The following is a 27,210-nucleotide window of genomic DNA, read 5'->3' on the forward strand; positions in this document are numbered from 1 at the left end:
AGTCCATTCAGGTACATTTAGGACGTTTTTCAGTGAAGCCACTCAACAGTACCTCCGTTCTTATAAAATGAGACTGAAATGTGCATCATGAGGATGGATCCCTACTAAAGGTTATATGGTTAATGACAATAATGGAGGCTCACTACTGCAGTTACATTTGTAAATTACTTGGTTTTCCAAAGTTAAATATTTCAGGCCTTTGAACACAAAAGGAAGTCTTTGTCTTTTGCAAGAATTACCCCTGCGAGGATTGCCGTTAATTTTAATGATTTCTAAGGGGCTTAGCCCTGTTGCTGGTTTCAGTGCTGCTTAAGAATCTAAAGCAGCAGCTTGTACTCTCTTGTTTGTGCTCTCATTGCCCCCTCTCTGGTTTGGGGGGCCTAGGGAATCTGCCAGTGGGAGTCACTGGGTATCAGCCGATAGTGCAGTTTCAGGTACTTCAAATGCCAGTTGCCAAGGAGCATCACCATTCAAGGAGCAAAGAACTGTAGGGCTGGGTAACTTCATGTGCTGAAACTGAGAGTGGTTGAGGTCGTGCCACATTAAACTGACGGAGAAAATCAGTTTGTAAAGGACTTTCAGCTAGGCACTTCTGAGAATAGCAGCTTGTCAGCAATGACACAGCATTCTTTCTAGCTGTAGTACAGAAAGAGAAAAAGGACACCTTTAATGGTTAAGCTCTTTGGCATGGGAAAACAGCAAGGAATGTACAACAAAATACTTGCTGGATAAATTGCACTTTTCCAGTTATGATTTTGCAGTTTTCTTTCTTGTCTTTGCCTTTCCTTTTCACAGAAAATATTTTTTTTAATAATAAATATTTGTTTCATCTGTTTCCCTCTTTCCATCTACAGTTAACAATTTTGCCTTTCTGGCTTCTTCTTTTGTTACATATAGAAAGTTATATGAGGTCACTCAATCTTTTCATATAATTTCTCATACTGTAGAAGTAAGTATGAGGTACATCTAAAAGTATAGGAAAAACCCACAAAACCAGAGGTTTGTACAGTCTGCTGTGTGAGCATTAGGGCACAAGTCGTCTTTGATCTCTGTTGTGCTGTATTGGTTTTACATTTAGTCCACTAATTAATATTATAACTCTTCGGCCCTTAGTACATAGTCTTTGAAATCAAGTCTACTATTTCAGCTATTTTTTTTTTATTTATAGCAAAGGCTTTGTTTCTTAAGGAATATTGCAGTGCAAGAGCATCCACAATAGAGTTATGCTGTCATAATGAAGTGTCATTAATTCTGGTACAGTTTGTGCTGATAATATGTCTAGAAAGAAAAAAAAAAAATCTAAAAACTTTTATATTTAAGTGTAACCATTATTTGAAATATTTAAGAGTCAGGTCTTTTCTCCCACAAAGTAGCTCTCTCTGAAATGTTACTGAGGATTTCAACATAACAGCCCACCAGGTAAGATGTGCTGCTGATACTGTGCAGTAAGTGCAGCTTAGCAACTAGTGATGATAACGTGGGTTAAATGGCATTGCAGTGATGGAAACTCTGAGACTGTCTACACACACATACTCAAGAAAGGTTAGGATGGCCTAGCTAAAGTCATAAAATTAATGTGCATTTTAAAACCTCCCAAGAAGGTGAATTATACCTCCTTAATTCCTGTATGCCAGAGTCCAAAGAGAATTTCAGTGTACTTTTTGTCATTTACAGCTGTCATGGCTTAGCTCCTGAACATGAGACTCATTCATGATTGATGAGAGTTGTCTAGTTAGGAGTGGGTCAAAGACAGAGAGTGACCTAGATGAGAAGATTTTTACAATCTTAGCCATCTCTACTGCTTGTGATTTGTGTATGAAACTATTGGGAAGTTTTTTTAATGTAGTCAAGAAGTTGGCAATGTGGACAGCTTATAACTCAACACTTGCTGCAGTGCTACCATAAAAAGGACTTAAAAATTTAAAAGGGCAAACAAAGAACTTGTTAGTAAAAGAAAATTAACCATTATTCAATTCTTCAGATATATTATTCTGTAAATCATCATTTTAATGGTGTTTCACGGTCTGAGTTGGTATCCCTGAAAAGGAATCTGAGAGATAGTAAGCTTTTTAATGGAGTATATGTGATAAACACAGGCCAAGTCACATTTTTTATCTAAAATATAATTAATGCTTGAGATACCCTTTGCTTAAGGTACTTAGCTCTTGCTTGCTCCGAATTTTACTTTCATGATTGTCATTTGAATTTTTCAAGGAAAGCTCTGAATAGCTACATTTATATAATTCATTTAAAGTAATTTATCTCCCATATTTGTGTGAAGCAGGTTAAGCTTTTGCTATCAACAGTGTTGCTTAAACTTTTTTGTGGTATCCCTGTTCAGTGTTAAGTGTTAATATTGTTAATCTACTTCAGAATTGTCATGTGGAATAAAATATTTTTCCTTTTTGAAAGCTCATGTAATTTGACCTACTTACAGCAAATAATTCATTTATTTTAAGTCCCTAGGTAGCATATTTTATGCATATTCTAACCTTTTAAACTAGTAACAAAAGCACTCCAAAATATTTTACATTTTTAGGCACACAAAATACTTGTGTCCCTTGCAATTGGCAACTACATAATGGATGACATGTCTGCAGTATTTTAATGTACATATTTAGCCAAGTAATTGAAAATAAATAAAAAGTATTCCCTTCAATTTGAAAATAATTTTAAATTGTTTTTGAATATACAGAATATGCATTTATCTTATACATTGCATGCAGATGTAATAGTCATGAAAACAAACCTGATTTTTATGATCAGATAGCGCAGTTTTCCATAATTGCTCTTGGCACAGTTTTCTACTTACATGACTTTTTAGGCACTATATTGTACTTTTAAAATATTGCATTAAGGAGAAAAGAAGGAGAGATTGTGCCTTACTTCTCATTCCTTTGGTTCTCCCTTTTTTTTTTTTTTACTTTTAAGTGTCGCCTTTCAAGATACTGTGTGATTTATATTTGCAGTTTACTAAACTATATGTTTTGTTTATAATTCTTGCAATTTTTTAATCCCTGTAAATATGCACCTTTTTATGATTTGCTAGCTATAAAATCTTCATGCTGCTATAAAATGTTTTTTATCTGATTTGCATTTTTATTATCGTTCAAATTAAAAGCAAACAGTTCTTACTCTTTTTGTTCTGGAGTCAGTTCAGCCACATGGGCTAACAGTACAAAAACGTTCTGCTGAAGGAAAGGATCTGCATATAAATGAATTAAGACACATGGTTAAGGTGTCTTGTAAAGGTTCAAAACTTCTCCACCATTCTGGAAGTTTGTCTTCACAGCAAGAGTTGATGAAGCATTTGACTAGCATTTATTTGACAGAAGATAGCAGCAAAATGGACATTATTCCCCTCTGTTATTTATCATTGTCAAAACAAATTTATTCTCGCCGTTACTTAAATATCTTAGTAGAGGCAAAGACTATAAAAAAAAAAAAAAGGTGCAGCTTTGTTCTGGATCCATTAAAACCAAATGTATCTGTGGACAGAGCTGCCCTGCTGTTCAGTGCTGTGAACTCGTGGCTGCATCACTGGCTGCAGTGAGCTGGCTGCAGCTGCAGAGCTGCGTTCTCAGTGGGATTTACTTTGTGTGTCTGTAAGGTGGGATCTGTGGGGAGCCTTGGGCCCTGAGAGTGCCATGGACACAGAGATCCACCGTGTAACTCTTTGCCCAGCTGTGGCACACTGGGCAGGATGGATTATTTCCAGAGTTTCTGTGGCAGAAAGCTTTTCTCCCCTTGTGAAGAGTGAGACTTTTTCCTGCACAGAGCCATTCTGCATGTTACAGTGGTACCTTGAATTAATCAAGTGCTATTTGCACAATGCTGAGTGAGCTTGGATTATTAAGCTTCTTGTGTTTGATCTGTTTCCTTTTTCAGTAAGTAGCAAAACTTCCAATGACTCCAATGAGAATAAGATTAAGCTGCTACTGTATTTCACATGTTTGCATAATAAAATGGTGATTCTTGCAAATATTTTCAATGGCAATTTCAGAAACTGAAACATCAGCTCTGCTCAGGGCAATTGTGAAATTGACTTTAGCTGTTTTTCATGTTTCTTAGGGGGTGAACTGAGGCACTTGTAGTTTTCAAGGCAAGACATTTCACAGTCTCCCCAGAAAAGCATGCTCAATGAAAAGTAAAAGAAACTGGGGTGGAAGGGTGAAAATTGCAGAACTGTTTTATGTAATAGATTCAGCCAGGTGATCAACAATGTTTTTAGTGTGACTTAATATAGCAAGCAGCAAAAAAGTCTGTATAGGTTTCAGGTTTTTCTGATTTATGTAGTATTAAAGGGTGCCAAACTGGCAGTGTTTGAATGCAGAAACCTTCCTGTCTATTTGTGCTCCTTTAGGGATGAAGCCTAAGAATAAGCTCAGATTTCTTACAGTCAGGTGGAAAGCAAGGGAGAAAGACTACATTGATGGTGAGGATCAGAGGCAGAGCAGTTCTGAAATAAGAGCCTTGGACTGGAGAGAAGCAGCATGCTAAAATTTTCAGGTTTGCCTCACTGATGGCTGGGCCAGAATAAATGAGATTTTGATTCCATGCTGATGGCTTTGTTTCAGAGGAAGTCAAGGAACCCATTTGCTGTTGGTCAGACACTAGACATTTTTCTTTTAAATGTATCCTTGTTCTGTGGTTTATATAACTGTCAGTGAGTTTTAGATTAGGCTTTGTTCTCCAGAGGGAAATGTTTTAAACAGTATTTGGTGTAGTTAAGTATTTTGGTAGTGTTATGCACAATTTCTGTTTGTTTATTGTGGTAAACCCTATGTAAATTTAGACAACAGAAGTGACACTGAATAAGGGATGAGGAGAGCTGAGTTCAGCTTTGTCTCGTGGGTCAAGAATTCAAGTGAAAGAATACACACCTGTGTTTTAGTGGTGCCTTGCCACCTAGGATGAGCCATATGGTTAAATAAGTGCTATTGAACAAACTAGGTGGCATGCCTCAGCTGAGAGCTAGCCTTGCCCTTCACTTCACTGTCTTGTGTGCCATATGGTACAAAATGCTGTATTTTGTTGCATTACAATGCTGATCAGGTGTATTTATAGAAGCTATTTTAAAAGCCTGAAGCATTAGACTGCTGTATGAGCAAAAACTAATTATTCCAGGCAAATAGTGTGAGGTACTAGATTACCCTGAACAAAGTTACTATATTGGAGGTTACATTTCAGTTAAATGCAGGAAGTGTGACTTAGAAAGATAAATAACATTTTTGGTAATCATAATTTAGAGTAATCTAAATGTTGTTTCTTGGTCAAACTATGGAAAAATGCTAAACCAACAAGCATACAGCACCCCTCTGACCATATCACCCAAAATATGAAACAGCTACTGACTGTCAAGCAGGGGAAACACTAAAAAGCATATTCTTTGCTTCATTGTTAAGATAGATCAAAAAGTCTTAGCTGTTTCATTTAAGCTTCAGCAATTGATCAAGCTGTTGTTTCTTAGCTATGAAAATTGTGATCTGATTTTTCAAGAGTGATGGAGAGTGTTAGAGCTGTCACAGAAATTTTTTTAACTGTAGGAGCTTAATTGTGTTTTATAACTCTGAAGTCTAATTATTCAAGACTGGACTACTCTCCCTGTAGAAATCAAGTACCTCTTAAGAACAGGAAGTTAAAGAAGACTTGAAACTCAATACTTCTGTTCTTGGTGTAAACTCCTTTTTACGAAGTTGTCAGTGAAAACCTGAAATACTCAAGGGACACTAAATTTATGCAGCCTACAGTAGCCAGTTCTAGTGCTATCCCATCACATCAAATTTTACTTATGTTCAAATGGAAATATGTTTTTCATACCATCGGAATACATGAGTGTCTCCACCTGAATAATTCTGTTTGGATTCAGAGTAGAATATTTCAAGGAAGTTTCCTAATCAGCCCTGGCTCTGCTGCTTGTTTCTTATTCTGGAGTGGTTTAGGAGCCCAAGTGTGGGATCTCAGCACACCACTGTGGATGTGCAGAGACACCAGGGGAGCCCCTGGGGGGCTCGGAAACCCTGGAATGCTGCCAAAAGGGTTTGGTGGTTGGATTTCGATCCATCAAAAGGAGAAGAACCTGTGAATGAAGAAATGAGAGTTTCTTGGGTGTGAATGGTACATTTATAGAAGGAAATATAAATTTTAGAAATTAGGTACAGGGGGGTCATGAAGGCAAGATGGAGGATTCAGGGCGTGGTCCTGTGTTCTTCTTTCTTCTTCATGTCTTCCATTTTGTGTGGTGATGTTGGCACTTGGGGATTGGTTCATGGTGAAGGTACACTTGTCTATAAGGGTGAATAGTATTGGGAAATAAAGGTAAATATGTCACACGTAATTTTTACTATAAAAGACACAGCTGCCCTGTGGGCGGGAGAGAGTGCACTTGACTGTCCTGCTGAGCGGACCTCGGCTGGGCAGAGAGAAAACTTTGTAGATAAGAGATAATAAACAGAACTGAAGACCGAAAATCTAAGAGTCCAGACTCATCCTTTGCAATCACGGCCGCCCAGAACCACCTCTCTCCGTGTCGGGGCAGAGACACCCAAGGAACACATTATTTTTGAATTAACTGAACTGGAGGATGAGTTTCTGGAATTCCATTAATGCAATCAAACTGCTAGTGAGCATTTAGTCCACAAGGATAACCTAAAGTCAGCCTAAGATAAAAGCCTTGAAACCAATATATTCAATCTTCAATAGCAATTCTCCATTCTGCACATGTGCTCTGAGGGCAGTTCACTGCTTGCTACCAAACTCATGGTTAAAGGCCAAGTATGAAGGAACAGAGTGCAGGATGTGCTGTGAGTAGGTCTCCAAGTGGCTGGAGAATTCAGACTAGATCTTTAGTCTGGCCTCCTGATGTGCAATGCAGGTAGTAATATTTTCTTTCTAGTGTCAGTAATCTATTTCTAGAGGGTTTATCACCAGCTGCTTGAAGTTGATGTCTCTCCTTGAACAAACATTTTCTGGAAGAACTCTATATTAAATATTTTTTTCTGATATTTGATACAAAGGAGAAGTGGATTTTCATTTCTGTGATGTCAGTGTGCCTGGAAAAAGACAATTTTTTGGACTTAATATATGCTTAGAAGCTCTTAATAAACAAGGTCAATTTGAGGTAACTATTTGCAAGGGAAGTTGAAAAGTTTACTTGCTTTACTAGATGAGACATACTAAACAGTTGTTGATAAATATTTTAATGATTATTTGTCTCAGGTAATTTATGGTAAAGTTTTAAAGTGTAAGAACATGTGGTGAAAATCTCATTTTCTAAAAACAAGTTACTGATCTTACATGTGCATCCTGGAGTTCCCTGGCATTAAGATAGGCTTTGCTCAGCTAAAGGAAGAAGTGTGGTGTGTAACTGTAGGGCCATAAAATGTCTTTTGCTCTGTGGGGGAGTTTGTATGGTTTTTTTGGGAGGGCTTGGTGCTGTTGTTTTGGGATTTTTTTTATTGTGGTGACTTGGGCTCACCACTGAAATGGCAGTGAGGGTGGGTGAATGAGATATTTTTATAAAGCCAAATCTAGTAATCCTGTAAGTCTCTGCAAAACATATATTTAGAACATACATAATTTATATGTAAAGATAGAGAGAACATGCATAATATAGAAGGAGGTTTGCAACAGAGAAATTAAAGGCACAGATAATATGACTCTGACACTGTTTCGGTGCTGAGTGGGAATGTTTTTTCATGCTGATTTAGATGTTGCACAAGTTCCCTCTAGAAATTATTTTATTTTTAGTTTGATGTGGTGTATATGCATATCTATACATAGCTTGCAGTACAATGTAGGTGCTCAAATTAGCTCAGGTAATATAGGCAAAACATAGAGGATAAACAGTGTGAAACGTCATTAAACTAATTAACCCCACTTCTGTGAGATCTGAACACAGAAAAAATCTGGGAGTATAATCTCAGTCACAGTGAAGCATAAGGATGAATCATTGCTTTTTTAAACTGGTAGTGATGTGCTGTATCACATCTTTGCAAGTTTGGTTAAGGAGTTAATCAGCCAACCCTAAATAAATTTTTAAAAAAATTTGAAACTTTTAATGCATTTTGATGTGCATCAAGTTATTGAAGATTAAAGCAATGGACAAAGGAGAGGCAAGGAATGTCCATAATATATTTGCAATGTGTGCTCATTTTACTTTATCATTTTAAACTCTCCTTGCTGCCTTATTATTCAATAAGTTCTTCTATTAATTAAATAAGTCATATAATCAGGACAAACAGCTGTTCACTAGAGTGACCTAATTAAGAGGATCTTACTGCTTTTCTCATTTGTATTGCTAATAATGTTTATTAAATGCTCTTTGAATACTTCCCAAATAAATTATGTTTCTCTTACTTCTACAGTCAGTGAAAAATAGGGCACGGAGATAGGAAGGTGTGTGATGTGACTACTGGACCATTTCTAAATACAAATAAAGCCTGACCAATTAGGTTAACAGCTGATTATGTCAATGAGTGTCATAAATCCATAAGATGTTGCAGGAAATTAGACTGTGTCTGGAAGTACTGTGAAAATGTCACCAAAAGAACCACATGAAGCCTACTTTAATGTAGGTCAGTGGTTTAGGCTGGAACAATGCTGGGTGGAAGTTGTTTCAGGTGGCAGAGATCCATCGTTATTCCTATGAGGAATAGAAGCTGTTAGACCCGTGACAGCATAGGAAATTGTCTTTATTACTGTTACTTTTAGTCATGAGTTTTTGTGAGGTATTCCTCTCAGCAGAGTTATGCCAAAAATTTTAGTTAGATAATTTACTTGCAAATCAGGTTCAGCTGTCTGGAGGGAGGGGAGCTTAGGCTGGGTGTGACAGGCTGTAGAACAGCTGTGTGCTGCAGTGCTGGCCATGCTGGAGTGACAAGGCATAGGTTGGCACGTGCAGGGTGAAGGAAATATGCTCCCAGCTGCACCATTTCAGACAGAGATATGTAAGCAATAAACAGGTCTAAACTGACTTCCTCAGAATAAGATGTGTAGCAGGTCGGTAGTGGCCTGTTGGAAAATCACATTTTATTCCTTTAAAAATGTAATATGGAGCCTTCTTCAGAAGTAATAGATCACTTTCCTATCTTCTGCTGCACTTTCACTGCCTCATGAAATCCTCTTTATTCCTTACAGCAGTTTCCTTAAGATTTGTTCCAGATTTATTTCTTTTTATCCTTATGAGGTAACCCCAGAGTCTTTTCTCATAGCTATTCCCATCCTGACAAAGAAACTCTGTGCTGAAGCCATGCTTCCTTTTAGATGGTGTTGGACAATCTGTACAGGAGTGATGGTTGGTCCTTCTAGCTCAATTAAAGAAAAACAAGTTGATGAATTGAATCCCAATCTGTCAACATTTTAACAAGAAGTACTTTTGCCTACCAAGTTAATTATATCTCTTTCCAAATCCTTTTACAATTTTTCAAAGACAGTTTTACACAATGACATTTTCTTGGGAACTGGAATATGATTAGTTTAATGAAATGTAGAAATGGGATGCTTCCAGCAATGCTGATTAAGGGGAAGAGGAGATGATGACTATTCTGTTGTATATAATATTTCTGGTTTGAAAATATGTGTGAAAATGGTTATGCTAAAAATGGAGAATTACATTTTTAGTTGGGATAAATTATATTGGCTCTGTTAAATTCAGTAGAGTTATGCTGATTGAACAAAGCAAGCCTGGCCCTGAAATAGATGACTTCTCCATGACTTGCACTGTGGCTGCAAAAAGCCAGTAGCTTCATCTTAGGTTTGATTAACTGCTTCTACATCTAGGAGGTAATACTTTGTTGGACACTCTAAATTCTCTATTACTGCAAGGCTGTTATTGTTGGGAAAGGTAAAAACATAGTCAGAAAGACAGCTGGGCATATTAGCAAAGTGAGTTCTTAGATTTTAAGGAAATTGATTGACTTAAAGTTTGTATAATCAGATGGAAACAGAACAGTTTTTATTTGGGTGGCAGGAGGAGAGAAAGGAGGTAGGGGAGAGAAACTTCCTGAAGAATATCTGGATTTTGGAGACCAGATGAAGTTGTATTTCTGTTATTTAATAGCATTGCCAGGTTGCTGTATTTGGGGTTCAGGAAACATTATATCTCCTTCAGCTGGAGAAAATGGAGATTTGGACAAATACATTAGGATCCTAACAGTAAAGAATTGTGTAATAATTTTGTGGAATATGAACTTTTTTTTTTTCTTTCGTGAGGAGACTTGCATTTTAATTTTATTCCAGGAATCTTATTTGATTCGTAAGAACATAATAGTTTTAACGTGATTCTTTCCAACGGTGTTTGTAATGATTTCCTTTGCATCATGTAATTATCCTAGCAATGAAAAAGATCTTCAAATGCTTTACAGTGCACAGCCAAACACTGTGTAATTGAATGCAACTGTCATTGAAACAGACTGTTTTTCTGACCTGTTGTTTCATTGTGAACATGATGTTTATTTACCACCTTCATTATTGCAGCATTAGCATACAGAGAAGCTGTGCCTATCATCATGTACTTTCCTGACAGATGGCTACTAACTTCTTGAAGGCTTTTTTGTGCTCACTTAAAATATCCCATATTGGCACAAAGTTTCTTTCCTCAGTGTGAAGTACGAATGGCCGGTTGATACAGATTAATCTGCCTCTCCTCTTTTGAGCTTGTTTTCTAGTGCAGCAAACCAGGTTTTGAGTTCAATTTTACAAAATGATCAAAGTTGCTTTTGCTAATAACAAGGTGTGGAAAGTTCCATTCAGTTGCATAATCTCTGAGCAAACAGTTCAGGTTGTAGCAATAACTGAGGATGGCATTTCTGCCAGGAAAGGTGCAAAAAAATCCTTTGTATCTGCTCCACCAGAATTGTCCTCTACAGACATTCCAGCTTCAGGATTTAAATTCTTCCTTTTGCTGTCTTTAAGGCTGTGAGAATTTCCCTAGTCAGTGAAAAACTGAGCCCCCCCCATTCTGGTACAGACTGATGGCTTGTGAACTCCCTGTCTGTTGCTGTAAGCTGTGTTTTCTGCATTAATGCTGAGTGTGGAGGTGAGGGGGATCATTGCTAAAGTATTTACGAGCTCCACATCATTCTTTGTGTGTGAGCTCAATGATCACCTTTCCCAATGAGATCTGGTTTGTTTTGGGGTTTTCTTAGCCGTAAGATATGTGTATGAACAATCTGCAAAGAGGAAAATGCACGATTTAGGTCAGTATTGAATGGCTATAATTTTGGGCAGTTTTTCTTAAATGCTTAAAATAAGATAAAACTCCACATTTGTCAGGGCTGGAATTAAAATTTGCAGAGATAAAAAGAGAAGGTCTTTTCAGTATAATTCAATGTTTTGTTATCCAGAAGTATAGCACATTTCTAGTTCTGATTGCCATTGATTTTTTTAATTGGCATTGATTGCCTCTCAGCTTTGGTACAGGGTATCTTGGAATGTTAAAATGCCAGCCTTTATTTGGGTTCTGTGCCCTGTGTTTCATTGAATGTTATGATGAAGCTCTGGTCTGTTGTCTTTCAGTTATTTTGCTCTTCTCTGAGCCTTTGGGAACTGTTTTCTTACCAATTTCAGTTAGCCTACCATGGCCTTTAGAAAAAAATATTTCTATCTCAGGTTTTTTTGCTTAAAGCTTACTTTTTTCATGGTTCTAAATATCCCCCTGGATGGACTTGGGTGATTCCTTATGCCTTATTCAATCTTCCTGAGGGGAAGCATATATCTAGGAGGTAATCGTAGAATCTGAATGGCTAAAATAGACCATGCAGGCTATTTCTATAATATTAGCTGAAAAAATGTTTTTTAGTCTAGGAAAGTATATGCAATATGTTGTCTGCTGTGCTGCAGTTTTTGTAACAGCTTTGGAAGTAATCCATACTGGTTTTATTTTCACAATGATTTTCTGATACAGTTTCAATCATATGTGAATTCTTTCTTTTCTCTGTGGTTTCTGCTTATTTTTTGTTCCATCTATTGTTCTTTTTCACTGTCTGCTTATTCATAACATGGTCTTTCAGAAGCTGAAATGATTGTGTAAACTGGGCATTCACTTTCTACATCTTGTTCCTGGCTGCTTCTGACTCATCTATCAACTTTTCAAACCAATGAGTGTTGCCTTTGTGTTTCGGTCTCTTTTGGAGAGGCAGTTCTTGACTCTTTCTTTATGCTTATGCTGTAGTTTCTTTCTCATAGAAGTAAGAGAATGATTATTGCATTGTGTGTGATTAAATTATTGCACTGAATACTTATTTCCCTATGCTAGTGTTGCTAGCACTAATAATAAACCAAGGTATTACAATAGATTAATATATAAAGCCACATTAATACCGGACAGCATTTGAAATCGAAGCACCGAATGGCAAATACTTTATCATTTTAAATTTTCATCTTTGGACAGAAACCAAGCATCAAAATTCTCATAAATAAAAATTCAATAATATGTCAAGAGTCATGATACCAGTGTTTGGAAATTTACTGTAAGTAGGTAGTATTAGACGTTTGTTTCAGTAAGTAATTTGCACTTTGCTAGTTTCCTTTTTCCAATTTGAATGTAAACAATTATTAGGTTCATTACTTTCCCTTTGGAGAATACTGAAGGAAGAAAATCTTGGTTTGGGGGAGCTTAATCAGAAAGAGTTTCTAAGCATATGTGTACAAATCCAACTGTTTCTATGTGATTTAATGATTCAGTTCTTCAGCTGAAGACAAACAAACTGTCATTCCTTCACTGGAGTCACTTCACTGTGTAAAGCTTAACATATTTGTAATTTGCAAGTGTACTCTTCAGTTGGCACTTCCTGAGCTTTGGGTTTAGGATGGCATGCATCGCAGAGGTATGTTGTAGATGAGAGGCAAAGAGGGTGTAGTGCTGTATTTCTTTGTTCTGAAGAACCAGTTATAACTGCTTATAGAGTTCACTGACAAAACAGAGTAGTGAAATGGAGAAGGTGGGAAAGAGGAAAAGTTATGAGTGGCACAAAGGAGTTCTAAGAAGCAACAGATGTAGATAACAATGGAAGAGTTTAATAATGGAGCAAGCAGTTTTGGCCACCCTCTGTCAGGGCAACTATTTCTCATTGCAGGCTTAAGCTTAATTTTGTTGTTGAACAAATCTGGCCCGTAACTTTTGGAATAAAATCTAGAGCACCTTTTTAGTGCTCTGGAAAGCAAAGGCAAGCTAGGTTTGTGCCTGACTATGTTTGTAGAACAAAAGTCAAATATAAAATACTTAAACCTTAACTGAAGAAAAACCCTCTCAAGAATCTTTATTTACCTTGTTTCTTGGAATTCACAGTTATTTGCCATTCTAGGAGAATCTCTTTAGAAAAGTGATCACAGAAGGTGCTTACTATATTCTTCCCCTCTTGTTGCTAGGTAAACCATAGACTATTTCTAAAAAGAGCCCCATAAACCCAAAAAAATTCCAATTCATATAGGAGAGCTTGAAAGAAATGAATACTGGCTCTTGGTTCTAATGTCATTAATGAAATAGATCTTTCATATTTCAGTGGCTTATGAGTCCTAATCATCATGACTTTTTTTTTTACTCTAATAATTGTGAACAGCTTGTGATTCACCATTATAAAATGAATGTCTTCCAGCAATAGCAACATGACTGTAGATTTAGTCTGAGGTGGGAATCCTGCCAAAAACAGTTGCAGTTTCTGCATTATCTGCTTGGTCACCATTTTATTTGGAAATACCGTCCCTTCTTTTTCCTTCTGTTCCTAAAAGACAAAAAAAACCCATAAGAATTGCAAGAATTTGTCTTTAGACAAAGTTTAAATGCTTATTTGTAGCGTGTTTGTATTACATAGCATAGGTGCCTGCCCACTTACCTTCAGTGGAATTTCACAGAGAAAAGCACAACACTGAGATTTTTCTGAGTAACATTGTGACACCGATCACTGCTGATGAAAATTTATTTTTACCTGGATTATAGTTGATCCTGATTTTTCTGGCTGACCCAGATGTGAGTTATGTCCATACTTGAAGATTTGTGTTAGAGAGATTTTTACCTCACATTAGAGGATCCTTGGGTGAATTAAATGAGACATTGTATCTGTTTTGCAGGTTTCATAATAATTTTAAAAATATAAAATGTTTTTGCTTTTACCATATTTGTTGGGATTGTTTCCCTCTGTGTGTATGTAATTCAGCTTTTAAACTGCAGCTCCTCTAGGTACTTAGAACTGCAGTGACATGACTTTCCTAGATGGAGGTGGTTCTTTTTACTTGTCTTTCACTTTGTGCAGGAGAGGAGATCAAAATTCCAGTTTTACCAACCTTCCTCAGAAGAAGACACATGTATGTAAGGACTGATGATTTATCAGGTGTATAGACTATTAAACAGAGAGTTGTTCACTGTGTTAATCCAATCCTATGCTTAAGTAAATTGTGATGAGAGGTGGTGTGATTTTGTGCCTTGTCAAGGAGGATGTTCAGCTGGAAATAATAGCAGTTGTCTTCTGAAGAGAGTAGAGTGGGTGTATGTCTGTATCACTGAAGAGGGACAGTGGCTCACACGCCAGCGGTATTTAGAGGTCTGTCCTGTGGGTGGAAGGTGGAATAACACCTTTTACCCTCTCATGGGCTAACCCTACCACCTGCCCCACCACTCACTCTCCCCTCTGTCCCCAGCATGCAGAGGAAAAGATAGGCAGAGAAAAAGTGAGAAAACTCATGGGTCAAGATAAAGGTCTCCAGTGTCAGGAAGGTGAGGAGAGGATGGGTGCTGATTCTGAAAAGACATCGCCTATTGTTTTCAGATTTTGGTTGTTGGCTGCTGTAGGGAACATTATTCCACCTGTGCCTAAAATCTCTGACTGGTGATGGAAGAAAAGCAGTGTGACAGGAGAAATGCATCCTAGGTGTTGGCAGTAGTGGCATAAAACATTTTTATTTTTCAGTGGTCCTTTGATGAGACTGTTGTCTCTGTCACCTTATATGCAGTATTAAAATTGTTTAATTCAGAAGGTCACAGTAGTGTACAAGTAACAGTCTTTGCAAGATTCTCATCCAGGAATCCAGAAGTAAACTGATGCTCTATTTTTATGTGCATTTCTGAAGGTGAGTTATGAGGCATTAATTCCTTTATTGTAGCAAGTTCAGATGGTATTTAGCCTTTGCTGCACATGGGAAACAATTATTCATGAGTGTGTGGGGAGGTAGTGAGTTGGTTTTGCCTCAGCGAGAGCATAATGATGTGGAATAGAACAAAGAGTTCCAGTAACTTAAACATAAAGCTATTCAGAAAATTCACAGCCTTTTTCAGAATCTTTGTCCAACATAACACAGCTGCCCAGAGGCAGGGCTCTGATGGGAACATGCTGCCACACAGGTGTAGGGCTGGAGGGTGGAGCCTGCTCTTAGCAGTACTGACCAGCAACAGGGAGGTGTGCCTGGGCAGGGGAACTCCTCTGTGCTCAGTGGCAGAGTTCTGGGAGGTGAGTGGGTTGAGGAGTAGTAGGGAGAGAGAGAGAGAGAGACAGGGACCAAAATCTACCTGCTTTCCCTGGCACAGGCTGGACAGGCAGACTGGATTCATGACACAGAGGATTCCCTTTCCTCTCTCTGCCTGGGTGAACACAGTGACTTAAGGGATAGGGAGCAATGGTGACAGGTTCCTGCCTGGTGTAGCTGTCTCCTCTGTGACTGCCCCACCTTCCCAGGTGCCCTCCCATAACAGGTCTGAGGCTCTGCAAGGGAAGCTGAACAATAACAAGGACATTGATTCATCCAGCATGGAGGTGTTGCTGAGGCTGGCCTATGCTCTGCATCAAAGCTGCTTCCATAAAGAAAAAAGATGGGTCATTTCCATAGGAGAGTCCCCTCTGAAGGGAACAGAAGGCACCTTATGCCAACCAGCTGTGCCTCCTTGGGGCTTGGGTTTAAGACATGAAGGGAAACCTTCCTGCCCTGAATACTGCCTTTGCTTGATTATCCTTGATTGATTTTTTTCAGTCTGTAATGAAGTGGCTACAAGAAGTCTGACCAAGTCCCTGAAGATTGTCCCAAGTCCCTGAAGCTTCTCTGAGAGCAACCAAGAGACTTCAGGGACTTGGGACAACTGATTGTGGGATCAGGAGCACGAGTGGCATTTTCCTCTATCCTTCTAGGTATAGAGAAGATGAGAGAAGGAACAGAAAAAAACAGCAAGCCAGCAGATCAATACCTGGCTCTAAGCCTCGTGTCATCAGTAGAATTTTGATTTTTGAGGTTTTTTTTGGTCGTGGATCAGTTGACTTGATATCAAGTCTGCTAAGACTGTGGAGGTCCTGTTGTCTGGAAATTAGCAAAGGTGACACCCATCTGCCTGGCCTGTCAGTCAAACCTTGGTGCTGGGGTCATCTTGAATGTCACAAGGCACATGCAGGTCAAGCAGGTGATCAGGCTCAGCCAGCACAGATTTGTGAAAGGCATGTTCTGCTCGTCTAGCCTGATCTCCTATGGCAAGACAGCCCTCTTGGTGGGTGGGGGAAAGGCTGTGAATCTTGTCTACCTGCCTTTGACACCATTTTCCACAGCGTTCTCGTGGAGAAACTGACTGCTTATGGCTTGAAGGAGTAAAAAGCTGGCTGGATGGTCAGGCCCAGAGAGCAGTGATGCATGGAGTTCCATCCAGCTGGCAGCCAGTCACAAGTGGTGTCTCCCAGGACACAGTGTTGAGGCCAGCCTGTTCGATGTATTCATCAACCATCTGGATGAGAGGATCAAGTGCACTCTCAGTCAGTTTGCAGAGGACACCAAGCTGGGTGGGCATGTTGATCTGCTGGAGGGCTGGAAGGCTCCACAGAGGGATCTGCACAGGCTGGATTGATGGGCCGAGGCCACTTGTATGAGGTTCAACAAGGCCAAATGCCAGATCCTGCTCTTGGCTCACAACAACCCCACACAGCATTACAGGCTGGGGGAAGAGCAGCTGGAAAGCTGCCCGATGGAAAAGGACCTGGAGATGCTGGTCAACAGCAGCCAGCATGAGCCAGCGTGTGCCCAGGTGGCCAAGAAGGCCAGTGGATCCTGGACTGGATCAGCAATGGTGTGGCCAGCAGGACCAGGGCAGTGACTGTCCCTCTGTACTCGGCACTGGTGAGGCTGAACCTCAAATCCTGTGTCCAGTTCTGGGCCCCTCACTACAGGAAGGACATTGAGGGGCTGAAACGTGTCCAGGGAAGGGAAACGGACCTCGGGAAGGGTCTGGAGCACAAGCTGTGTGAGGACCAATTGGAGGAGCTGGGGATATTTAGCATGGAGCAAAGGAGGCTCAGAGGAGACCTTATCAGTCTCTACAATTGCCTGGAAGGAGGGCAATGTGGAAGTTGGCCTGCTCTCAGATAACAAGAAACAGAAGAGGAAATGGCCTCAAGTTAGGATAGAAGATATTTAGACTGGATATTAGGAAAAATTTCTTCATGGGAGGGGTTGGGAGGCATTGGAACTATTGTCCCAGGGAAGCTGTTTAGTAACTATCATGGGTGTCTTTAAAAGATTTGAGATGTGGCACTTCAGGACATGTTTTAGTGACAGTCTTTGCAGTGCCAAGTTAATGGTTGGACTCTGATGTTAATGATGTTAATGGTCTTTTCCACTCAAAACAATTCTATGATTCTGTAATGATTTGTAATTAGAATGGAAAAGGTTTGACCATCTTGTACTCTAGCCCTGTAAAACCTGCAGTATCCTTTTATAAAGAGGTGCTACTCATCAAGTTCTTTAATCACTTGTCTTTTCTCACCTGAGGCAATATTCTGACCTAATTAAAGTTAATAGGTGAAAACTTAAAACTGGCAGACTCAGAATTTCACTCATCCTGTTTAGATGCTTTTAATTGGAGTAGAGGAATAATTAGGGCGTGAGAGATGAGTGGTAGCATAGATACCTAGGCAAAGCCATGGAAAGAATATAGCAATGAGTAGTAACAGGCATAAAGGGATAATATTTATTTTTAAAAATGAAACACGATTTAAAAAATAAAGATGCAATCACTTTGAAAGATAAAAATATGTTATTAGTTCAAATCTAGGAAATTCTGAAAATAAACCAACTTATTTTTGCCCTTATATGAATTATTTTCAAGGATTAGTGCACTAAATGGCTGGGAAAAATTAGCATCTATTACACAGTGATTTCTATCTATAAGCAGGTCAGGTGTCTCTGGAAGGATGTGTCTTGTTCAAGGTGACTCTGCAAACCAAAGAATGCATAAGTGATAAGTGTGAATTAGTCAGAGATTAATATTTCCTTCTTGTACCCTGGGTTTAGAACTTAGGGACTAATATACCCTGCAGTCTCAAAGAAAAAAATAGCCCAGAAGAACCAGCTCTTTTGCACAGGCTGTCGTGGTCACATTCATCAACTGGCTTGAATTGTCTCCAGATAAAAAGTGAATAATCAGCATGTTATTTACATGTATGAGGTTATTCTTCCTGCAACATGACCGCGAGTGTCATCCAGAAGGACCAGCTTTTGCTGAGTCCGACAAAGCAGGAATTAAAATAATGCTTTGATACAGGAAGGTTTTAAAGCAAATGGACTTCTTACTGCTCTTGATAGATTTGGGTTTAGTTTTGGCTTTGTGTTTCCACAGATGGAAAGTTATTTAAAGTATTTTGTAGAAAGCTCAGTGAGTCTTAACCTCAGAGGCAGTTTATTTTTAGCATGACAAAGCATTATCTATTTCCATAATGCTATGTGTGGTCATAATGCCTCATTTTTTGAATTGCAACTGCCATTGATGTCTGTCATCACTGTTCTTTACCACATAAATTGAATTTAAGAATAAGTTGCTGAGTTTTATTTCTGCATTTATCATCTAGGAGTGTGCATCACTGATACTTTCTGGTTTTGTATTTTCTAGTGTAGGTTTTATATTACTGATTAATAATACTATCAAATTATTTCCATAGCAGAGTATTACTTTTTTGCCTGATATTTATGTGATCAGATACTTGTCAGACATACATTTCTCATAAATATATACATGATAGAGTTTTCAATAATTTTTTAAAATATATTCTCCCACTAATTTTCTGTCTTTCTTCTTTCTAGTCTGCTCCCAATTTTCAAGAGGAGTCTTTGCTATTTTTGGATTCTATGACAAGAAGTCTGTAAATACCATAACATCATTCTGTGGGACTCTTCATGTCTCCTTCATAACTCCCAGCTTCCCAACAGATGGAACACATCCCTTTGTCATTCAGATGAGACCTGACCTCAAGGGAGCTCTTCTTAGCTTGATCGAATACTATCAGTGGACCAAGTTCGCATATTTGTATGACAGTGACAGAGGTAAGGTGTGGTACTTTTTACCTGCACCCTGTTTGGCAGGTGTATCTCGTTGAAATCTGGAATTCATATTAGATAAGTAAATAACAGATGAAATATTTACCTCCAACCAGCATAAGTGTAATTGAATCAAGTGTTTCTTGCATTTAGAAATGAGCTTTTGGGACAGAAACAAAATTGTTCAAATGAGAATGAAATTTTTATGGTATACATTAATAGAATTGTAACTGTTAAACAATGTGAGATTAGTCACATGCTGTAAAACAGTTTATATGTAAATTTTTTTCTTTTTTTGTTAAAGAAACATCTAAGGAGAAAAAAAAATCTAAGCATGAAGGGCTGTCTGCCACCACAGATTCACTCCATGTATGCAGTCTGTAGTTGGGCACCAAGCAAGCAATAAATCTTGGATGCAGTCAGTCCCTACTTCTTTGGAGACTGCTTTTGCTATCAAGTTCCTCGCCTCTGTTTAGCTTAGATTTTATTGTTGATGTTGATAAACCTAAACCCATTGCTCAGGATTAACTCCACCATACAGCCTTCTCATGCTCTTTTATGGCTGTAGTAGAAATATTATAACAGTTTATGAACTTGAAAATGTCACTGGCAAATTGTGGTATATCAGTTAGTTTTCTAAGAAGAAGTAGCTTTATCCAGAAAAGGTGGGGTTTTTGATTGGTTTTTCTGGAATTCCATTGTTATCATTCTATTTTCAGGTTGTCCTCACCTAGTAGTCCTTGGCTATCTTTCTTCTATCTTACCCACTACTGTTCCCTTTAAAGAGGCTATTTTGTGACTTTTCTGTGTGTTCATTGGCCAGAGTTAAATGTTAAATGCATTTTAAATTATAAAATGCTAATAGAGTTAAAGCATGATTATACCACTCCATGGTTTTTTGAGTAATGGGGTGACTTTAAATTCCTGCATTCTGATGCCATTTTATACGTGATGTTCAGAAGCTGAAGGGGTCTCCTCAAGAGAGTAGCACTTTTGTAAGCATTCCAGTTAGAAGAACTAATCCTGGTATGTAGCCTCCAAAGGTAACGTCACATGGAACAATGAATGCTATGCTCATTTCTCTGGCAGTTCCTTTTCAAATTCACATTAGAATCAGAAACATTCGCTGTCTTTTTAGAAAGGACAGATGTAAAACTATTTTCTCAGTCAGTACTCTGTCAGTCATCTAGTGGTGGGCAGAATGTGACCTGCATGTGATTTATATTTAGGAAATACTGAAAAACACCTAGTTCTTGTGAGCTGCACTGCCTGGATCTGACCAGGAATAACAGCATCAGATTGTTCTTTCTAGCCACCCTTAGGTTCTTCCTTTTTTACTTACCTCTTGGTTTTAATTGTGGCAAGGCACCCCAGTGATAACAAGCTCCAAGGCATGAAGTTCCTACCCTTATGTGGAGTAAATCCTTGCTCCTCAGTGCTCCCCACAGATTGCATGAGGTCAGTCTGCAGAGTCCAGCAGTTTGTAGCCAGCTACATTGACATCAAATCCCAGATACACAAGTCCACTGTTCCTTTAAGCACTTTTGCCTGTTACTGTAGTGACAGTGATGTATATTTAAGGAATGATATAGAATTGAAGATGTTTTCACCTTCAGGAGTGAGATAAAAAAAGGCAAAGAGACTTACTTAATTTCATGGAAACTATAAAGGCTAATAAGAATTAGTTTGATGACTTATTCCTAAAGAATTGTTTACTGCTGGTGTTGGAGCACTTCTGTGTTTAGGGACTGAGTGGCTGAAGTACAGGGCAATTTGCTGTCATTCCTGTCCATAAGGAGTGAGGCCATTCAGTATATGTGTGCCCAAGTCATTACTGTCTTAATGCAGTAGTTATTCTCATGGAATGTGGAGTAGTGTTCTTTACCATCCTTGCATCCTCTCCGCCATTAGTAACACTAAGTTTTGGAAAAAGTAGAAGCATTATTGTATCTGTAAAAGAATTGCTCAGTTATTCAGCCTCTCTTTCATCTTCCTTTTCCAAAGCTCACTGCTTTAAAAGTTTGCCTCATGATAACCAAAAGAGGTTCAGGACATGAGTTTCCCAGGCAGAAGTACTCATGCAGCTTAAAAAATAGCAGCTGAAGTTGCTGAAGTTTTCTGCTCTGCAGAGTCTCCCACTTTTGTTACTACCCTTCAGAAAATTTCACTTTCATTTTTACTTTCACAAAAGTATTGCTGCAAATGCTTTCTGTTTGGTTATCTTTGTTTTTTTTTTTTGTGATTTTGCAACATGTTATTGCTATCAGAATAAGCTAAGCTGTATGGGGATGGCAAATCTGCTGCCCCAAAAAAATAAAACAAGCAATCCAGGCAGCCATTTGATATCTCTGCAGAGAGTACCTCAGGAAAAGAGAAACCCTAGGAAAAACAGAAGATCAGAGGAGTAAATAAAGGAACCCTTTGCAATGGGTGGTATTGGCATTAATAGTCCTTATTAATTTGGGCCTAGTTGAGATTATTTAATTCAGAGGAAATTTCGACAGGTTGGAGGGCCTGAAATCTGCTAAATTATAATTGAAACAATTGTTCAGAATAAATGGCTTCAATATGGCTGATTTGTCTTTTTTAAAAAATTTTAATTCATCATTTCAAGCAGTATTTTGAGGTTTAAACATACTTTAGTGCTTTTCAGTGTATTAAGATGCTCCCTGCATCTCTCAGTTTGCTTACATTACTAATCTTTCCCATTTAACGCAAGTTCTCCAGATTCATCTTTAGGATTTGAAATAGTTTATGTGTACCGGTGGACTGTATTTATCTGTGATTTTAAAATAAATAATCATTACATGACATACAAAACTTAATAACAGTCTTTCTTTAAAGAGACTTGGCAAACCAGAATTGTATAAGATAATAATTCAATTTATGCTTTTGGAAGCCTGCCATTTTCTGCCTTTGCTGATGACCAGTCTTGTGTAGTGCTGTGTGTCATTACCATTTTCAGTGATGAAGATGAATTGCTAAACACTGAACAATCTTAATTTAATATTATACCTACAGACTGTGAGACAAATTAATTTTTAGTGCTCTCCTTCTATATTTATGGGTATAACCACTATTATTTCTCATGAGAGTTATACCTAAACCTCCCTCTACTTACCACGTCAGAATTTGTCTCAAAGAAATGACTCCTGATGCTTGGTGGTTTCAGGAGAGAAGAATGTGAAAAAAATGTCAATTTACTCATAAGAAATCGAATTTTTTTTCCTATAATAGTATCTGGTATCCCTAAAACTACTCTCTAGAATCATGCAGAACTCTCTAGTAGGAATTGAAACATGATAAGTCTCATTCTTGTACTGCTGGAAGTCATTAAAATTGTACTTTTTGTATAGCAGGAATTAATTTCCAGCAGTAATTTTCATGTTTCTCTACTACATTAGCTCATCCCTAAAAAGTAAAATCTGTCAAGTAAAATCTTCACTGGTTTTACAGTATATCACAGGCATCTGTACAAACATTACAGCTCCTGTCAGGAACTTGCCAAAAGTAAGAGATGGAAGGAAGGAAACTTCTCTACACTGCTTGTAGGTGTTAGCGTTGAGCCTGCTTATCTATATGGAAAAAATATATCTCAGCACATCTTTCATAATCAGGGATGTAACTATAGGAAGCAGAAATAATAAATCCATTACCATTGCTGCAGAACATGGGAATTCTGCCATAGACTTCAGTGAGGTCCGGGTTTAAATACAGTTCTGCTCAAGTGCTGGGAACAAAAGCTGTTCAATAGCTGTTGTTTAAGCAGCTGATCCTTTAATAAGGCTGATCCTTTTTTTTAATAAGAAGCTGATCCTTTTGCTCTAATTGGATTACTCCTCTCCTAGAAGATCTCTTTCCCACTGTGTGGAATTTCAGCAGTGGATCAGTGAAAACAACCAAATCCAATTCTGAAGATTGGGCCAAGCCCAAAGGTTGCACTTATGAGGCTTTACCTTGATGCCTTGCAGTGATGCAAATGGAAGTTTCATGCAATAATAATTGATTTTGCCCACATATATCTTAGTTTCTGATTTCTAGCTACTTGTGACAGGTCAAACAAGTTACACTTAAATAAGTGAACTTAAATAAGTGATCTCACAAATCACATTGTAGAAGCTTGTTAATTCCTGAAGCTTTGTCATATCTTCTGTTTTCTCCTGTGCTTTGCCAGGCTTATCAACATTGCAAGCTGTGCTGGATTCTGCTGCTGAAAAGAAATGGCAAGTGACTGCTATCAATGTAGGAAATATTAACAACGAGAGAAAAGATGAAACTTACCGTTCATTGTTTCAAGATCTAGAGGTAAAAAAGGAAAGACGAGTGATTTTGGACTGTGAACGCGATAAAGTCAACGACATTGTTGATCAGGTTTGCTATTCTCCTTTCTTCAGTGACAGCAGCTAGCAGTATTCTATAAGTAAATGTAATGAGTTCATTTGTTTTGATGGTATTTTTGTCACTGTCATGAATCATTTGGCAGTGACAAGCTTGTATTGAGGACTGCATATGTGCCAGGGAGAAAGTGAACATACAAATCCTATTATCTCTCCCTCCTTTGCCCAAACTCAAGATAATTCTATCTGGATGATCCTGTATAGTTTTCTATCCTGGTTATTTAAAAGAAAAACAATAATTTACAAAATACCTTGTTCAGACTTTTTTACAGCCTAAGTAGTATACTGTATCATACATAGTTGATACACTATTATATCTGGTCCAATATAGATAGTTATGTCTAAGGATTAGTTTTTTTTACACCTAGAAGGTATTTTCTCCCTCTAATGCATTTTCTGAGAACCTTTTATGTCTTGGGAAGACTGTATCAGAGCTACTGTTCCTCATCAAATGCCCTTTCAAATTTGTGTTTTGAAGCTCTTTATCATTTGTACTTTCCTTGCTTGTCTCTTCATTTTGTGTCACTTTTAAAGTGTGTTAACCAAAATTGGATGCTGTTTTTCATAGCTAACGCCTCCTGAGCTTTAAAAAGAACAGCAAAATCTGTCTTCTCTCCACCCATGCAAATTATTTGCCAAAATGACTTTTTAAAAAAGTCTTCTTTTTAGCAACATTATCATGGTGCTCTGACTCAAATTACTGCATTACTTTGAAATCTGCCACTTCAGTCCTAGAGTCTAGGAAGTTCTTACTGGCTCTGTACCTTCCTGCTTTTCATGCATGCAGAGCACAATGGAAAATTGTAAAGATAGTTCCCTGTTGGCTTGAGCTTCATCATGTGAGACTGTGCAGCATCAGTAGGGATGTATCATCTGAGTAGGGATGTATTTGTTTGAAGGTTTTTTGAAGGGCTTGTTATTTTGGTCTTTGTTTTGAAGGTCGTTATATTTTGAAGAGGCTCAGACAATGAGCAGTGTCCTTAATGGAGTACATTGTGTTTGTGTGTTTTATTTGGAATTCATATCCACAAATCCTTTTTCTAATTTTCAAGATAAATTTGAGTTTGATCCTGTTCTCAAGAGCATTTGATCTCTGAGAGTGTGATCTCTCTGTCATCTGCAGTATTTCAAAATCGTATTTTCTGACTTATCAATGTCAAGAAATGTACAATGTAGAGCAATGTTTGACATAAGTAGTCCTTATAGGTCCTCTTCAGCTGGTTCTGTGTGGCTTTTCAAACAGTTCTTTACTTATCTTAGAGTGACTTTTTGTCTTGTCCATGTCTCTTGTGAGTTTCTAATGACGTCCAACAGAACAATCACCTTGTTAGACTCAAGATATGTCACATCTTGCTGTTTCCTTATTATCAGACCAGAGAAAAGAAAGATACTGCTTTGACATATTTTGATCTTGACAAGACTATTTTTAGCAATTATCTTACTATCCTATACATTCTTTTTAAAATAAGTATGTAATACTCATTATAATTTCTGATGTGAAGCTTTGGCTGTCTGTAATTTTCTTTAGTTTCACCTTTTAGTCACTTTTTATAGACAAGAACCCTCTTTACCCTTCAGTTACCATTCATTTTTACAGTCTTTGTTTCATAATAGACCTATTTTTGTCTTTGTCTGCTTCTTATTTTGATTGCAGTTCTGGGATATTTTTCTTGCCCTAGTTGCACTTTGATGGATTCTGCCTTTTTTAGACCCTTAGAGTTTCTCAGCTCATCCCCACAGACTTGTGCTACTCCTCAGACATACAGCTGGCTAAGCTTTTGTTTCTGCTGTTTTGATTTGTAAGTCACTGAAGAATCCTACATAACAGCCAAATCAGCCTCATATGCCAGTTAATATAACTCTAGTTAGTTGTTCTCCTCTAAATAGTTTATTATTATTACATGCTCTGCCCTGGAGTATGTTCTCTTAAACTGTTTGCAACTGTCCCAAACGGCTTTCATCTTGGAATTCTCTTCACAAGATAGCCTAGTTGTTTCTGCACTTTGGTCTGGTTTTTAAGCCCATTATCCTTACACTCAGAAACTTCCCTTCCTTACATTTAAAGGTAAACCCACTTTCTATTTCTCAAGTAGCCTAAAAAAAAGTCTAACTAACTGATTCTCTAATAGTTTTCTCCATCTCTTAAAATTAAATGCTGAACAATGAATTTCTTGGCTTGTGAGTATCCTTTGAGTGTGTTCTTCTGGTTGTCTTTTCTAATAGTAGCATACTTTAGGTCTTGCTTTGCTACCGGATTTATTTTTTGAAAAATTATTTGAATTCCTGCTCTGAAAAACTCCTGCATTTCATGAGGATGCCTGAAGTAGACACATCATATGAGTGTCCCTTTTACTGTGTATTTTTGCTGCAAGAAATGCAACAGGCTTTCTCTTAACCAGATTTTCCTTGAATACCAAAGTACTATTTGCATTGCTCGATACATAAAGGAACAACTTTGTCACTACCTTCCTTGCTTTCTATTGTTGAACAAATCTTTCATTTTAGTGCTTTGATTTATCCTGCAAGTATTTTAAACTGAGGTGACAGCCTCAGGTTTACCCAGGTACACTTTGTAGCCCTTGGATCTTTGTATTGGCACAAAATGTATTTCCAAAGTCACTTAATCATTCTTGTTTTTTGTCTCATGTTATAGTTTCTCTTCAGATTTCAACAAATCATGCAAGTTGAAAAATATTTCAGTTTCCCATCTCTCCTCAGACTAGTTTATATTCCTCTGATCTGGCAGGTCTGTGTTATCATGCTCTTCATTATATAGCTGCTGTCTCTTCTCAGCAGCTTCCTTTGCAGAATCTCATTTCACCCTGATAACACCCTTTGGGCAACTCTGTAATTACTGCCACTACTTGTCTATCCCTGCTACAGAAGGTCCTCTGAACTGCTGAAAAGCTTTTGTGTGCACAGCTCCTTCATCATGGCTTTTGGTACTACCACTGAATTTTCTTGGTTGTAACTGGCAGCATCCTCAGTGTTCATCCTTAGTGGACAAGTGGCAAGTTTTAGCAAGCTGGGTTAATAAAAAAGTACCCAGTGGCAGCTGGAGCAGAGTTACTGAGCATTGATCCAGAGGCTTGCAGCTGCTGGTTGTTTTCTCTGATACCAATGATGAAGAAATAGTTCATACAGAAGAGCTAATTTATTTGGTATAACTGAAATTTCTTTGGAAGCAGCAGCTACGTAAGAAATACACCTGAAAATAGTTCTTAAACCTCTTAGTAATTATTTTATTTTAAGTAGTCTGATCAGGTAATTGTTTAAGGATACTTAAGTTCATATATCATATATATATTAACCTCAAAAGAGGAAAAATTTTATTACTTCCATGGCCTATGTAATGTGATCCCTCTGAGTCTCAAACTCTAGTAATGTAAACTCAATGTTATAACTGCTTTCAATTATATTTCTGTAACTTCATTAAACCAAGTATGTGGAATGTTGTTCAGTAGTACCCTGATAAAAGTTTCAGAATACCTAGTCTGAATATTTTAGTTATATGTTACATGAGGAAATGAATGAGTCA

General features: G+C 37.9%; 1 protein-coding gene across 5 annotated transcripts in view; it reads left to right on the plus strand.

The window, feature by feature from the left end:
- GRIA2 (glutamate ionotropic receptor AMPA type subunit 2) overlaps positions 1-27,210 on the plus strand; it is an 86,898-nt gene that overhangs the window by 21,633 nt on the left and 38,055 nt on the right. For all 5 annotated transcript variants that reach the window (XM_041428011.1, XM_041428009.1, XM_041428010.1 and 2 more), the window contains exons 3-4: positions 19,042-19,281; positions 23,450-23,646. In XM_041428011.1, coding sequence (XP_041283945.1) covers positions 19,042-19,281; positions 23,450-23,646 — 437 coding nt within the window. The remainder of the gene's footprint in view (positions 1-19,041; positions 19,282-23,449; positions 23,647-27,210) is intronic.

The sequence above is a fragment of the Onychostruthus taczanowskii genome, unplaced genomic scaffold, assembly GCF_017590055.1.
Source record: "Onychostruthus taczanowskii isolate IOZ18803 unplaced genomic scaffold, ASM1759005v1 scaffold12, whole genome shotgun sequence".
In the NCBI taxonomy this organism is placed as follows: Eukaryota; Metazoa; Chordata; class Aves; order Passeriformes; family Passeridae; genus Onychostruthus; species Onychostruthus taczanowskii.